Source organism: Larus michahellis, chromosome 1 (assembly GCF_964199755.1).
Source record: "Larus michahellis chromosome 1, bLarMic1.1, whole genome shotgun sequence".
Lineage (NCBI taxonomy): Eukaryota > Metazoa > Chordata > Aves > Charadriiformes > Laridae > Larus > Larus michahellis.
In genome coordinates, this window is record NC_133896.1 from 107642332 (window position 1) to 107657790 (window position 15459).

The 15459-nt window shown below is 41.8% G+C and overlaps 1 protein-coding gene across 7 annotated transcripts in view; it reads right to left on the minus strand.

Annotated features, from left to right (window-relative positions):
• Positions 1–285: 285 nt before the first annotated feature.
• The window catches only part of HTR1F (5-hydroxytryptamine receptor 1F), a 116875-nt gene continuing 101701 nt past the window's right edge, over positions 286–15459 (minus strand). For 2 of the 7 annotated variants that reach the window (XM_074599061.1, XM_074599091.1), the window contains 3 exons: positions 10745–10839; positions 8139–8272; positions 286–1491 (listed from right to left, as the gene is read on the minus strand). In XM_074599061.1, the coding sequence (XP_074455162.1) occupies positions 353–1453 (1101 nt within the window). In that variant the 5' untranslated portion in view covers positions 1454–1491; positions 8139–8272; positions 10745–10839 and the 3' untranslated portion in view covers positions 286–352. Of the gene's footprint in view, positions 1492–4781; positions 8092–8138; positions 8273–10744; positions 10840–15459 lie in introns of those variants that run through there. The other 5 variants (XM_074599070.1, XM_074599101.1, XM_074599080.1 and 2 more) reach the window with 4 other exon arrangements.

The window sequence follows — 15459 nt, forward strand, 5'->3', positions numbered from 1 at the left end:
TTTTTCTGAAAAAAAAAAATAAAATAATTTCTTTCTTTGTCTACTTCAAGTGTATATTTCCTTCATATTTAAGGTAATACCTTATGCTTCAAGCTAGGCAGCTGTGCAAATCCCAACTGGATCAGAGCCACAATATGCTACCTCTTTTTTCCAGAGCAAAACTGATCCCATATGATCCATCTCTTAAAACCTGGGCAATTTATGCTCCCAGTACTACTGATACAAAAAAGTCGTAATGTAAATACAGAGTCTTGGTGCTTTTCCTTAAATACAACAAATGTCATCTCAGTTATATAAATTTATACAGGTTAAAAAAACAATTAGTATATTCTCCTTACATGAACAAAAGCTCTTAAAGATATTGCCTACACCGCACAAGCTTCTGGAAGGCTTTCTTGAAATCTTCATTAAAGATTGTGTAGATTAGAGGGTTAATTAGGGAATTTATATATCCCAACCATGCTAGGAAATTAGACATGTCTTCTGAGATGTAACATCTTTCACAGGTATTAACAACTACTTCTTTTACAAAAAAAGGGAGCCAGCAGATCACAAATGCCCCCAAGATCAGACCCAGAGTAGTTGCTGCCTTTCTCTCTCTTGTGCTAGAAATTCTCTGTTTTTTCCAGGACTTCTCGTGCTTAGATTCAGACCTGGGACTCCGTAGGGTGATATTGATTTTATCGCAGTCTACCAGGGGATCTGATGTCTTCTCCGCTGTGCTGGGCATTGAAGCTGATTTGGTGCTTCTTTCACCTGCATCCAAAAGCACTTGTCCATTTACCTCTTCCCTTACAATCCGGCTGACGCTTCTTCTGTGAAATGTCTTGGCTGCCTTGTATATCTTGTAATAAAGGATCAGAATCAAGGCCAGCGGGATATAGAAGGCGCCAAATGTAGAGTAAATGGTGAAAACAATGTGGTCATGTTTGATGATGCATTCATCATCCCTGCTGGTTGTCTGGTGCCGCCAGAACAAAGGCGGCATGGAGATAAAAATGGATATGATCCATACCACTGCAATCATGATGCCAGCATGCTTAGGTGTCCTTTTCCGTGCATATTCCACAGCGTCTGTGATTGCTCTGTACCGGTCCAAAGCAATGGCAGAGAGATGCAAGATGGAACATGTGCAGCAAGTAATGTCCACGCTCAGCCAAATGTCACACACCACTTGCCCCATGATCCAGGTCTCCTTTACAATGTAGACAATGCTGAAAGGCATCACTAGGACTGCCACAAGGAAATCAGTCACTGCAAGAGAGCAGATTAAATAGTTGGCAGGGTGGTGGAGCTTTCTTGTCACAATTATTGCAGTCATCACAAGAGAATTGATGGCTGTTGTCATTAGTGCAAGCACAGACAGGGTAATGGAAATGAGAATCTTGGATGTCACCCATTTGAACAGTTCTTCTGATGTACTGTTCTGTTCAGTTGAGTTTATTAAATCCATGTTCCCTTTTAAAGGTGATCTTTACCCGTAGCAGTTACCTGTTGGAAAAGTAAAAACATTCAGAAAGTGCATCGTCAGTCTCCAGGAAGTCTTGATTTTTGTCGTCTTAGAAGACTATGGGCCCCAAACTTACAAGAACCTCAGACTTATCATTAGAAGTGATTCTGATTCCGGACAGAGATTTTCCTGGCTAGCACTACATGGGATGCTCTGCCTCCAGAACAGGGGCCTCCTCTTTCTCCTTGGTCGTGCTGTTGGAAGGGCATGTTTGTATGGCAGGGGAGAGGAGTGTGCTGTGGCGCCTGAGATGGCACTGCCCTGTGGGGTGCTGCATGGAGAAACCAGCGTGTTCCTCAAGCAGGGCAGTGGCATCATTGTGGCCCCTGGGCTGCTGAGCCAGCCCTCCTGCTAAATGCTTACTCTGACTGGATTGTAGCGGAGCCTTGAAACTGGTTAAACGTGGACAGTCTCATCCTAAAGGAAGTACTAATACTGCTTTTAGGCTAGCCCTGTCTACTCCGCTAAGCAATGCAATGACCGTTGAAAACTTTAATCCACAGGAAGCGGGCACAATACTTCTTTTTTCTGTATAAACTCCTTTTTCCCCATAAGCACGTGTGTCTTTCCTTATGTATAGAAAACCATGGGCTTTATAAACTGGGACATAGTTTTCAAGAGAAAACAGAAACGTGAAACATTGCAGTACAATGCAGTACAGGAGAAGAAACAGTTGCATGTTGAAAGTTTCATTTTAGTGCTTCCTCTTACACAGCTCTAAAATGAAACAGCTGAATATATTTTAAAGCTTCAAATGGTTGGCATATTGTTGGAATGAAATATTACAATAGATTAGAGTCTTGAGAATATCATTACTTTTCATCAAGCTTTGCTATTCTGTGATTGCTGACATAGAAAACTGCAGAAAACTTGGATGCTAGTTGTTCTGCTAATGACTCTCTACGGAAACAGTATAACTTCTCTTATGGCTCTGCAGGAAGCAAAAAGCTGGGAAATACTGATGAAAAAAATTTCGGTTATGTTCTGGGTGTGTGCACCCTATTTTCTTATCAAGAAGAGTTTCTGAGCGCTCTATGGACTGCAGCTGAACTAGGTGTTTGTAGCTTTTTAGACTAGAGCTTGTAACTCACATAAGAAGATGAGATTTTGTCCTGTTACAAGTTTTGACCTGCAATTTCTTGTGTGTGTAAGATCTACCTGATGAACACCTAAGTGGGATTTTGTCTGACAAATTTTGGGGTGTAGTGAGTGGGGTGCATTTCTGTTGCTTTGGATGCCACATGTAGAGAAATATGTAAAATAAATTAATAATTTTTCTTAGGAAAAAATTAACATAATTAAAGCTTTTTGGTATTATGCTGGAGTGGCTTAAAAAAAATCTCATATACCATAGATAACCTTGGACCCAGCTCAGTAATTTGGTTTGATATTCTAACCTAGGCAGTGTTTAATATGCTATTGACCTACTCAAAATGTTTTTTAACATTGCTTGACCAACGTTTAATTGTGTGGAAGAACAAGGAAAGGAAATGTATTTTATGTGGTGATATTTACAAATGCTGGGCATAATCTTGTCCTGTACATGAGCTAATTACAGCATGCATGTGCTCTCTTTCTCTCTGTGTCCCTCTCCCTGAACTTGAAATACACTTCATGCACATGAAAATAGATCTTTCCTCATGTCGGTGTCACCTTAAAACCTTCTGAATCCACAGTAATTGCTAGTTTGCAGATATTTTTATCTATAGCTAGCTGCCTTCCAGAGAAGAAATAGACACATATAGTATTTTCTGGCGAATGTTCAACTTCTGCTAAATAAATCTTCATTTTTGAGCTTGTATAAATACATGGGGAAAAAAAAAAGTTTATTGGGAAAAAATCAGACTTCTGTTGATATCCAGCAGTTGATCATATTTTAGAACAGTTACTCATTATGGTTCATTACCTTATGAATTTCTAATGTTTGGATGTTAGTCCTTAATTGCAAGCAAGCAAAAAGCAATTGAGAGATAATGAAAGCTGATTAATAGCTTTTGAAAGATTATTCAGTTTGAGGCCACGGAGTAAGGAAAATAGTATGGGTGGGTTAGCAAAACTGGTGTGTAGGAATAAGTAGGTTTCCTTAGTGCTGCAGTGATCTGGAGGCTCTTTTAAGAAGCATGGAAAGTGCTTGGAAAGAAAGCAAAGAAGTGATGGAAATGTGCGTACTTGCCATGTGCATTGATTATGCTTCTCTGTGTGGTTTTAAGATTATCAGCTGGTACACCCACATTTCATTCAGGCTGCTAGCATAGAAATACAGCAGTAATGAAGACTACCACACTGAGTTTTTTGTGTACTACTGTTAGATAATTGTGCTGGCATCTCCTGTTCGTGAGACATAACCTGCTCTTTGATCTGGGCAGATGCCCTCTGGTTCCTACATGGAGCGTTAAGACCCTCTTCTGTTGCCCTTGCAGCCCCGGCAGGAGGTGTCCAGAGTGGTCCCCATGGACTGTTGTGTGCAGACCAACGAGCGGGGCTCTATCCAAGGGAGACAGCAGTATGGTGACAAGGTCTGCCCTCCAAGGTAGTGGCTCCTTTTGAGGTTACAGAGCCATTCAGTGGGCTGTGCTGCTTAGGACTGCCAGTTACACACAAGGTTTGGTGGCTTTCCTCTCCGAGTGGGATGGGGGTCCTCTGCTAACTGTGGTGGGAATTTGCGCAAGGTTATTGGGTGATCATTAGCTATAAAAGTTTTATAAATATGTGGAGTTGAGACACTGGCAGCATTTAAGGATTGCTGCTTCTCTCTCTTTTGATCACTTCCAGGATGAATTTATTCTGGATTGTCTCTTGCTAAGTTGAACTCAATTCAGTCATTGGCCATGACTGGCTTCTGTCCTCTGCAAGCAACCGAACCACTTTTAGGAGTATGAAGGATGTTCCTGTAATTAGTGCACTGGATTAGGATGCAGGAGAGTTGGCTTCTGCTCCTCTGCTGTAGGCTTTCCCTGTCAATTTTTGAGCAAATTCATTAAAGTGCTTCAGTTAGTTCTCTGTAAAATAGCTAAAGGAGTACTTTCCTGCTACCCTACTTTGCATATTTGCATTGCCTTCTTTTAGTAGCATGAATTATCTCTTATATGTGGAGGGAAGATCTAATCTCAGGTGATACCCCCGGGTGCTGTGGGCATACTGGTGTAATGACACGCTGTACTTCCAGCTTGGACTTTGCTGTTGTCCCCCTGTGAGTCTACCAGCTCTTGCCTCACGGAGCAGGCACAGTCCCTCTGCCCCGTGGTGTGGCCATCTCCCTGTGGCCACATACTTGACAGGAGACTTCAAAATGAAGCATGGAAGACTTGGAGCTCTCTTCTCTGAGCAGTGAATTTACTTCGGTGAATGAAAACAAACTTGCAGCCAAGCTGAAATGAAGAGAAATCTGTATTTCAACAGTTATAAAATGGGTTCAGCAGTGACAGGTAACTGTTTTCAAAGCAATTATTACAGTCCAAATGTCTTTAAGGCTACTTTTGTGGAACTGGCAACTCAGTGCCCCTCTTGAAGGACTAAGCTGAATCTATCAGTTTATCATCGATATATAAAATTCCGTAGAATTGCTCTTGCTGCAGTTGGAAGTGTTGTCTTTTATTATTACCTTTTCAACATGCAGCTGTTGGAAAACTTTTGAAAGACTTGAAGCTTTGATTGCATTATATTGTCCTGAATTTAAGATTGGTGAAAATGAAGTCTTGTACTTTATTGATCTTAAGACAGTAAATTATTCTATAATTGCCATTAAAATACAAGTATGGTATTTCAGTTGACCCATTAAAACATTAGCCTTTGATTGTTGAATAAGAGCCCTGTAAACAAAGGAAGCTGCTGTTCACCTAAGATAGCATGTCTGTTATCTTGGATACATGAACATTCTTTTTGAGGAATTAGCCACTTCTACAAATCTTTTTTTCTTCCCTCCCACATATGGCGTGTTAAGGTCACCAGAACGTAAGTGCTTCCTTCTCTGTAAAAGCACATATATCATCCTACTCATCTTGTTTAGCAGGCATGGGGGAAAATGTCTGTGCAGCCTTATCACAAAAGTAAACATTGAATTTGTCTAGTGGGCACTCAAAGAAAAGGAAATGTTGTTGGTGCTCTCAGTTTTGCAGGAGCATATGTTTATATTATTAAGCCCAAACCCACCCATTTATGTCTGAGATTTACAAAATAGTAATAAGATTGATCTTGTTCAATAGCATTAGTCTGTCCTTACAGGCTTGCAAAACAGCACTTCTCTGCCTTTGAGTAAACCTGGAAAATAATATGAAACATGGGTTGCTGGAGTAACATGGCTGAAAATGCCTTTGGGAAGGGCATCACGATCCTGCTCTTTGGGGTTCTGAGTTTAGACTGAACTACAAGTTTACAGCTCTTGATTTTTGGGCCTGGTTTGTTTTATATTGCTTTAAGCACAGGCAGTGAGAAAACTTGCTGATTAGAGTTTAAGTACTGCTTTTGAATACAAGTTTTCTGAGTGTACTGAGAGGGGGGTGTTTGCTTGCTTTTTTCCATGTGGGTTCCTAGCAAAATGTGTCTTTTATTTAAAAGCCGTAACAGTACTCAGAAAGCAAAATGAGCAACTGATTGAACTAGGGGTATTTAAAATGCTACAGACATAATAGCCTTTGTGCATTAAGTAAATACAAAGTTGTGCCAGTGACACAGGTAAATCCTCCTGTGTCTCTCACTCAAACAGGCTTCAGCTGGCTTTGAAATGATGACCTGTTTCACCTGCTAGCAGGATCCCTTGCTCTATTGGCCAAACTGATCTGTAAGCCAGTTAGAAAGGTCTAGCTTTCTTGCTCAGGTGGAAATGGGTCCTACAAACTTATTTTCCCCAATGAAAGGGAAGACTGTACTTGTTTTCAGCTATCCTGGTTTTTTTTCATTTAGTCCTGTATAGGCTGACCAGATGCTTACTAGAGGTAAGACTGAAATAACCATAGAAGGGTAAAGTAGTTGGAAGTACCAGCCTTGCTTGGGAGCTAAAATTGCTTTTGAAACCAGTATTTATGAGCTTGTAAAAATCCTTCCTAATGTGGCTGTGTGTGTTTAGATACCAACTCTATGATATACTAATGACAATTAGCTGAGTGATGATCCATCATATTAAATATAAGTAGAGGGAAATAATCCTCTTTTGGATTAAACAAATCTGTCTAAGAACGGTGAGCTTGTACTTGGATCTGATAAGGGATATGTACTTTGTTGAGCCTAAACCCTAGCATCCCAACAGATGAGGAAGAGGAGAGGAGCACTTTCACTTGATTCTTAGTGTGCTGTCCTTAAGTTCTTTTCTACTAATAACTCTTTTTAAGGGTCCTAAAGCTATAGTGCATCCCCTGGGACAAGGCAGGGGTGACTGGCAGGTTTGTAAGAGAAGTTACTTGCCGGCTGAAGGCAGCTGCTGCAAACCTGCCGTTCCTGGAGTGTAAAGTAGATGTCTATCAGCAGTTTGAAGTGCGAAGCAGAAATCACAAGACTGCCAGCTTTCCATACCCACTCCGTGTTTCTGCATGCTTAAGACATCTTTTTTCTTTCTTAGTTTTCTTTTTTTCTTTAATCCTCTGTATCTGCTACTTAAGTGGAGGTAGCGTTATGAATCTGTCAGCAAATATCTGTATGTGCATGCTGAAGCAATGCTTTGGCTTCCCTGTTTTGGGTGGTACCGTCTCAGTCCATGGAACTGGGCACATTCTGGACTGAAATGTATTGGTAAGCTGGGGGAGTATCTCAAAAGCTGTTTAGGTTTTGCTGTTTGAGTCTCCATTAACTGGAGCTATCATTTCCACTTGTAGAAGGTCACAACAGACCCATTCCTAAAAACACAGACCACAAATAACTGATAATCACAGATAAATCAATTGAACTAATATCATCTAAAGATAATATGGAATTCTGCCTCCCAACCACCCCTCAAGAGAAGCACAGGTAAATCTGTAGGCTTTGCAGCGTGCCCTGGATATCAGTTTAACACATGAGGGAAACAAATCTGAGAGTCCTGGAGAACAGGTGCCTCCAGCTTAGAGATGCACAAGTCCATTTATTGCCTGAGCGCTGGTGCTCTGATTTCCTACAGAATGGCAAAGAAAAGTCCATTTCTGTGCCTTGAAAGCAAGGCACAGAAGTTGCGTAGTAAACCTGCATTCGATGCTTTTCTTAGCCATGTTACAGTCTAAGAGTCCTTGTGTTGGCAAAATGATATGCTGCAGTATGTTTTGTGTCAGGCACAACAAAGATGATGCTTGCTTTAGTTTTCTGGATGGCTCTTTAAATTCTTTCAGCCAACAGAAATAATCCCAAATGGCTAAAATGACAAAGTCTGACAGGCTTAGCCCTGAAAGTTACCACCCCATATGTCTGCTCTCTCATGTTACTGCTCCTGGAGCAAAATCAACTGGAGGGAGGTAGCGCTTCCACTGAAGCAGCTGAAATACGAAGTCTAAGGACTTGCTCAAGCTGCCAGGGAGGGTGAACTTGCCCTCTGCCACTGGCTGCAGGCAAGAGACATGCAAGCACCAGCTCTGTCAGGACCAAAACAAAGGCAGTAATCTCTGGTAAAGGGGTAGAGTGAAGCACTGAAATAGCTTCTGTCCTCATCTCCCTGATGTAATTAACTCACCTTCATGTTTCCTACTGAGGCTGTACAAATTGCAGCGTGCTGGCTGTGACTCCTTTGACACATCTCCCTCCAGGAGGCTTTGGTCCTTGCTTCATTACTTCATGAGCGTTACCAAGCGCGCTGTGTTTTCTAGTCTGCAAAATACCAGACTCTCAAAGCCCAAACCTGGCAACCCTACGTGCCAGAGGCAGGTAGCCGAAAACAAGTACAGAGGCTCCTGTGCCTTTGTCATGGGGAGCAGCTCCTTGCCTCCTGCATTTCAAAGGTGTCACTGCAGTTCCTGGGGAGGTACCGCTTGAGCTAGCTTTAAACTCAGGCAGGTAACCACTCTTTTCAGTAGTGCCCAGCGACAGGACAAGAGGTAACGGGCACAAACTTGAACATAAGAGTTCCATCTCAACATGAGGAGGAAATTCTTTACTTTGAGGGTGGCAGAGCACTGGAGCAGGCTGCCCAGAGAGGTGGTGGAGTCTCCGTCTCTGGAGACATTCAAAACCTGCCTGGACGCGTTCCTGTGCACCCTCCTCTAGGTGACCCTGGTCTGGCAGGGGGGGTTGGACTAGATGATCTCCAGAGGTCCCTTCCAACTCCTACCATTCTGTGAACCATGAGCAGGGAGCTCAGCAAAACCTGTCTGTGAAGCAGTGTTGCTACATAGGTGGGATTAGTCTGTGATGCACTCCTTGATGCCGTTGCCATGTTCTCTACTTGCATCTGTTAGACTGCAGTGTAGCCCTATGCTGCTTGTCAAGCCTGCCGGGAGGATACCTCCCCTGCTTATTGTCATCATATCTGTAGCAACTGCCGCATTTGGTATATGGAAGAATGATGTTCAGAAAGTAATTATGCATTCCTTGCTGCTTCTAGTGTTAGAAGTTGAGGGTTTGGTTTTTTGTCTCCTTTTGGAAAATTAGTCACTCATCTGTGTTTGCGCTTTATTTTATGTGCCTCTGCCATCTGTTTTAATCTAGCTGAGGGGGATGGGAGTGAGGCAAGCCAGCTTCTCAGCCAGCCCTCTGGGCGGCAGGGGCCTGGGGGGGGGGAGCGGGAGAGGAGCAGCAAGAACAGCATGGTCCGCAGGATGACAGACTTGCTTATATAAAACAGTAAGCATGCCTCCCAAATGCAGCTTCAGTTGTTGAGTGACTGGAATGTGAACCTGTTATGAATTTGATCATTTTGGCTAGAGAAAGGGAAAATTTCAGAACCATATTCATAATTCTCCAGAGGAGATGGCAGTGATTTATTTCTGTAATTCATTAGATAAGGGGTTTCAGTTTCCTCTCTTATTTGAGGCTGGTCTGAATCCCTAGTCCAGAGCTGTCAGGATAGTGGCCTGGATAGTTGCCTCTTATATTGTATATGGTGTGGAACAGCCCCAGAGGACCAGGGCCTGGACCGTAGTGCTTGTGGGAGCTGCTTCCTGCCATCTCTTCTGCCGCTGATGTTCTGAGTTCTGTAAATACTGAATTCTCTGTTCTCTGAGAAATGAAGCAGTGTCTGGGCACCCCATTCACCTGTGTAAGCTCTACAATGAGCAAAATGGTACCTTCATGATGGCAAGCATTCTATACAGACAGCCAAAGTGCCATGTAACCATGTGGTCAGCACTCTGTCCTTGGAATTACATACCCCTTTGGATGGGTGGTCGGGATCTGAACTTAGGACTTTCCATATCATGAGTGGGCCACTCACTTCCTATCCCTGCTCTTTGGCACCTATCCTTACTTGAGCTTGCATCTAAGAGCCTGAAAAGTTCCTTTCTGTATTAAGAAAAGATGTTTAAAAATTTTATTTTAGTTCTGTTGAAGAAAAAGCAAGGTTTTTGTTTGTCTTCTTTGTTTCAAGTTTTTCTTTGGATTGGCAATGTATCAAAATGACTATTCACCCATCTCTCTATATAATTTGTACAGCTAGTTTCACACTGTAGGAGTTGCTTGCTTTAATGATTAGCAACAAGATTTGTACAGCAAAGTGAAAATGCAGAATGCTTTTGCTTGTGTTTCAAAACACTACCATTCACATTAAGGTCTTGAAGCCTGTAGGAATCACAAAGCAGTTTTGGAGCAAGGAGGTTGGAGGTAGTTTTTATTCATTTGAACAGTAATATAATGCAGCCTTGTTTCTCTTGCTTCCCATTCATCCTTATGCTTTGGGGTCATGTGTTCTTTGCCAGCCCTCTGAAAACACACGTGTGCACAACTGTAAGTCACAAACCTTTTTCACTGATATACCTATCGCTCTATTGTGCTATTTTACACTCTATTACAAGGAGGAGTTCAACTTAAAAGAAAAAAAAAAGTTTTCTCATTAATAGGCATTTTGGTGGAATAGCTCCTGACTTCTAAGATAACGTGGGCACCTTATGTCTTAGTTTCTTGTGAATTTTGTCAAATGTGGTTTTTATTATATAATAATTGTGAAAGCTTTTATTCAACTGGAAGAAACTATCTTGTTTACTCCCAGACAGTAACAAAAATAAATCAATATCTTCCAATACGTGTCTGGAAAAGATCTCTATTTCAATCTACAGTATAAGAAGACATCATTTTCAAACTATCACCTGGGACAACAGTAGGATATTTATTTTTCTGCTGTGTGCTCACCAGGGCAGCTTTGAAGGAGAGCTGATCTCAGAAGAGTTTGTTGGAAGAACAGTGAAGGTGACGCGTCAGTGTGCTCCTCCTCTGCAGCAGGGGTTCTGTGTGACATAAGAATAGTACAAGTCTGTGGTTAATCACTTACAATTTGGAGAGATGGCAAAATTCACATAATCTGCCATCTCATCTCTGCCTAGCTTTCGGAGACTTATGCTTTTTTATAAAGACTATCTTACCACATACTTCCCAGTGTCTTTCCCTGTGCTTCTTTTCACCATGTCATTCTAGTCCTCATCTGATCATCTCATAGACTGAAGCTCTTTCCCTAGGTCTTGTTATCCATATGTGATGGAATAACCCTATGAGACAGTAAAATCTGCATTGGGTTTGCACTAAACAGCAGTTCTCTAATATTTTCTTTATCAGGACTGAGACAATTCAGGCAGTTTCCTTTGAATGATGCACATGTAGCCCTGGCCAAGAAGTATTTTAAGCAAAACAAATAAAATAGTCCTTAAAGTTGGTGGGTTTGGAAGTGGGAGGAAAATTAAGGCATCAACTTTTTAGCGGAAGTAGAACTTGAAATGGTTTGGTGTCCTTTTTTTTTTTTTTTTTTTGTCAGTCTCCTTGGGAAAAACAGAGAGGAAGTAATCTACATGCTGCCAGAAAAAACAGGCAGAACTTGTTGAAAGCTTTCTCAAAGTGATGCATCCGTGGGAAAGGATTTTGTTGTGGAGGAATGTTTGTTTTTTCCTTCAGACAATGCTTTATTGTCAGAGAGTGCCAGGCTGCCTTGCCCTGGTGACTTCCACCAGTGAAGAACGGCAGCTCTAGGCACAGACCCTGTAAAGGGTAGTGGAAGGGCAAGTGCAGGCTCCTGCAGTTTGTCTAGGTAGCAAAGGGAATTGGACCCTGCTCTCCACCATCTCGTGGAGAAGAACATGCCATAGTGGAATGGCACAACAGATCCTGTGCTGCCTGAAAGACTGGCAAGCTGCAGACCCCCAGGAAGCAATGAGCATGAGCTGTGGAGGGTGGTCTGTATGGTCTGTAATGAACAGTCTTCCTCAAAACTGCTACGCAAAAGCTTAGCATGGAAAAAGTGAACTTTGAGAGCACAGGTGGAGCTCCAAACAGGCAGGTGGAAGGCTGGGAAAGTCTTACAGAGTGTTGCACAGGAGGGTCCTGTATTGGAGCTGTCAGATAAAATCTTAACCCGGGAACCGGCCCAGGAGTTTTCATTTTAGGAGCAGTAACTAAACTGTCCTCAGGTCAGGCTGGCTTAGATAGCTGTGGTTGGACTGACTCACAGTGGACTCAACCACACCATGTGGTACTGTGCCAACCCACAGAGATCCAAGCTATTAGCCTCCTTCACGGGTAAACAGAGACTCCTGTTGGTAGAGCTCACGTAGTGAAGGGGCGGAGAGGTATAATTGTACAGTTGCAAATGGTGCTTCCTAACTGGCGCTGCAATGTTTTTCAGATGTTTCTGCTAAGATTGATTTATTCAGCGTGTATGGTTAGGTTGGGGGTTATCTTTTCAAAATCCAGATTCTGTGCCTTCAAACTTGGGTCTGTACTAAAAAGGACGTGACTTGTGCTGTACTCTGCATGGGGGGCCGCAGTGCTGGTAATACAAAACATAGAGCCGTTCTTATACGTGCTTTCTCCTGAGGCAGAGCATTAATGTGGTAAGGCAACTGATCAGATTCTCCATAAGCACCACAGGAAACCTCTGTCTAGGGAGTGTATCTTTCAAAGGGAGGGGGTACCAGATACCTAGGAAGCCCTCATTTGCTGCTTTCATATGCTTTGCCAATTGTGTGGGGCTTTTTATTATTTTTTTTTAAGGGATTTAAATCCTGACATTGACACAACTGAATGTCTTAGCCAGAAGAGCTTAGTTCGCTCACTAAATTGGCATAAGTGCTAATGTCAAAAAAGCATTTGTTCCAGGCCTGTATAAACCATCTATGTCTGAGATCTGGGATCCAGCTATGCTGGCAAAAATTCTCTAGTGCAGATTGGGCTTTATCTTTTCTCCTTTTCACAGTTTCAAAATAGTCTGCAGCTTCTAGCATGCCTTTCTCTCTTTCAGTTTATTATTGCATTGCAACATGATCCCCTTTAAAAGTACCAGCTTTTGGAAAAATAAGGCCCAGGACAGCCTGCATAAAATCAAGTGTGTGGTGAGGAGAGCTGTGGAGATAAGGGAAAGTGCTTCAGATGGGAAAGTTGGGGGAGAATTAGAGGAAGTGGAATGCCTGGGGAGGAGGGGTGCTGGAGTACACCCTGCACAGCACTTCTACGTGTCTATATCCCACACTGCTGCTGAATCACATTGAATGTATGCAAATACTGTAATTTCTTTGAAGAACGAGGATGCCAAATAGCACATCCATGCGGTGCAGTGGAAGTCAGCATTTGGGATTTCTGAGCAAGCTGGCATGTTTGCTTGGCTCTGGGCGGGTTGCTGCGGTGAGGCTGGGAGGGAGGCGAGCTGGAGCAGCCACCGGCGAGCCCAGGCCAGCAGCTCGTCTGGAAATGACTTGTGTGCGGCCAGCACAGGGATCTCGGCACCATGTTTTGGCAGAGAACGAGTGCCTCTGTGGACAGCTGGCATCACAGCTTGCTGAAAAATTCCTGGAAACATTTGGCCTTGGCTATATTTTTAAGAGCACACCACTTTCAAGAAAGCTTGTAGCAGCAGGACAGTTAAAATATGTCCAAACACAGAAACAAGGATTTATCTTCCTTAAGAAGCTTCCTGAATCAGTCAAGTCTCCTGTTGCAGACACTGTGATTACTAAATAAGGTATTAAGCTCTCTAACACTTTATGAACTCATTTTTGTTTCTGATTAGGAAAATAACAGACTGTCACACACAACTTTTTTCCTTTGCGTAATTCCGATGTAGTTGTGACACTTGACATACAGCACAGATGACTGTGAACAGCTTCTTAAAACTTAAGCAGATGATTCAGAATTAATTATGAAAAACAAACTTATTGTTGTGCCAGGAGTTCAGTACAGACAGCAATTGTCTAACAAGATCATCCAGCTTCCGTTGGTCCCCCAAACTTCTCATTGATAAAGCAGCTAAAGAATCTTAAATGATAAGCCTAAAAACTATTTCCAAACAAAATTTCAAAGGTGGTTTTTTTACTGTTGTTGATTTTTTTTTTTTTTTCCCTCTTGAGAATCTATTGATGTTGGCTTTCTAAGATCTTTTAAAACATAACTTTGTGATTATGAAAGCCTTCAGCTTAGTAGAGAAGTTTAGATACTATTTTATCCTAGGAATGCTTTAGACAGCACTTCAGTGCTTTGTTTCCTGAGTCAGAAAAAAGCATGCCGTTTCTAAAAGATAGCTTTGTTCAACCCTTTTTTGATTTAGATTATAATACTAACATAAAGAAGCAATAATTCTATCAACTGTTTTCTCCTTAAGTTGTATGCTGAGAAAATGAAATTTGTCTTTTGTATGATAAGAACGTTTCTTTGTAATCTTGGTGCGTACTTGCAATATATTTCAAAATATTTCACAAGAACTTTTTAAAAAAGGTGTTCAATGGTACTTGCACATGACAACATGTAATATTAATTTGGTAGTGAAGCGAAGCATTAAACTGACTGTATCCAATTGCCCAAATCTGCAGAAGGCATGTCAATACTCTGAACTGCTTTAGGAGAGTTCAAAAACCTCCAGTGGATTCTCAGCAATTGCAGGCTGTCTACGGCCCCTGTAGTTCCTGAGAGAGATAAAGATTATAAGATGTGCTTTCACATAATAACATGGTAAAAAGCAGGAGTAAAGGACAGAGGCAAATGGTTAGAGCACTGATCTTCAGAGACTGGAAGAGGCCTGGAAAAATCAAAGGCGAGCCATTGCTTCTGTATGATCTGGCTTGTTTGTTACGTATGGGAGCAGCATTGTGCTTAGCGCTGCTGGAAACGCTGAATTCCTTTCCCTGGGTTGCTTACAGCCCAACTCTCACACTGGGAAGTTGGAGGATTTAACTATGGAGTATATCATGAGAAACTATTTTTCTACCAGAGATTGGAAAAGACCAAATCATGTCTTTGAAGCTCTCTGCTAAAATGCTTTTTCAGTTTTACCCTTTGAAGCTGCTGAAATTTATGGAAAAAGGCTTTTAACATTTTGACAGCAATATACTGTTGACAAGTAATGAGAAATATAGTATAGGGTCTCACATTGTATGCCCTCATGTAGGTACACATGTATATATTGCATTGTATTTTTTCCCATCATTTCTATGTTTTCTATTTTAAGAAGTCATTATCGAAAACTATGTTTCCTTAGTGCTCAAAATAAGCCTTTGCTCTTTGAAGCTGAAGAATATTTTAACGTTAACTCTTCTGGAAAGGAGCAATGAACAGATTCAGGCAAGTATCCACATCTGTATAGTCCCTTGTTTCTTTTTCTAATTTCAGTTTTCCCCATTTTTAGACACTAAATCATGACATTACATTCTGGGATTCTTTTACCTCTTTGTTTCTTGATTCTCAATCTTTAGGATGTAGCTAGGTCATACATACCAAACATTCCCCCTCGTGGTCCCAAGGTTTAGAGGCTTTCTTAAAAAGGTACAGATCTATCTACAGGTAGTTATATACACATACATAAAGAGGGTGCTTGCTCTAATCAGTCGACCTGAGTGTCAACAGCATCAAGTAAAGCTAGCAAGCCTGAGGAG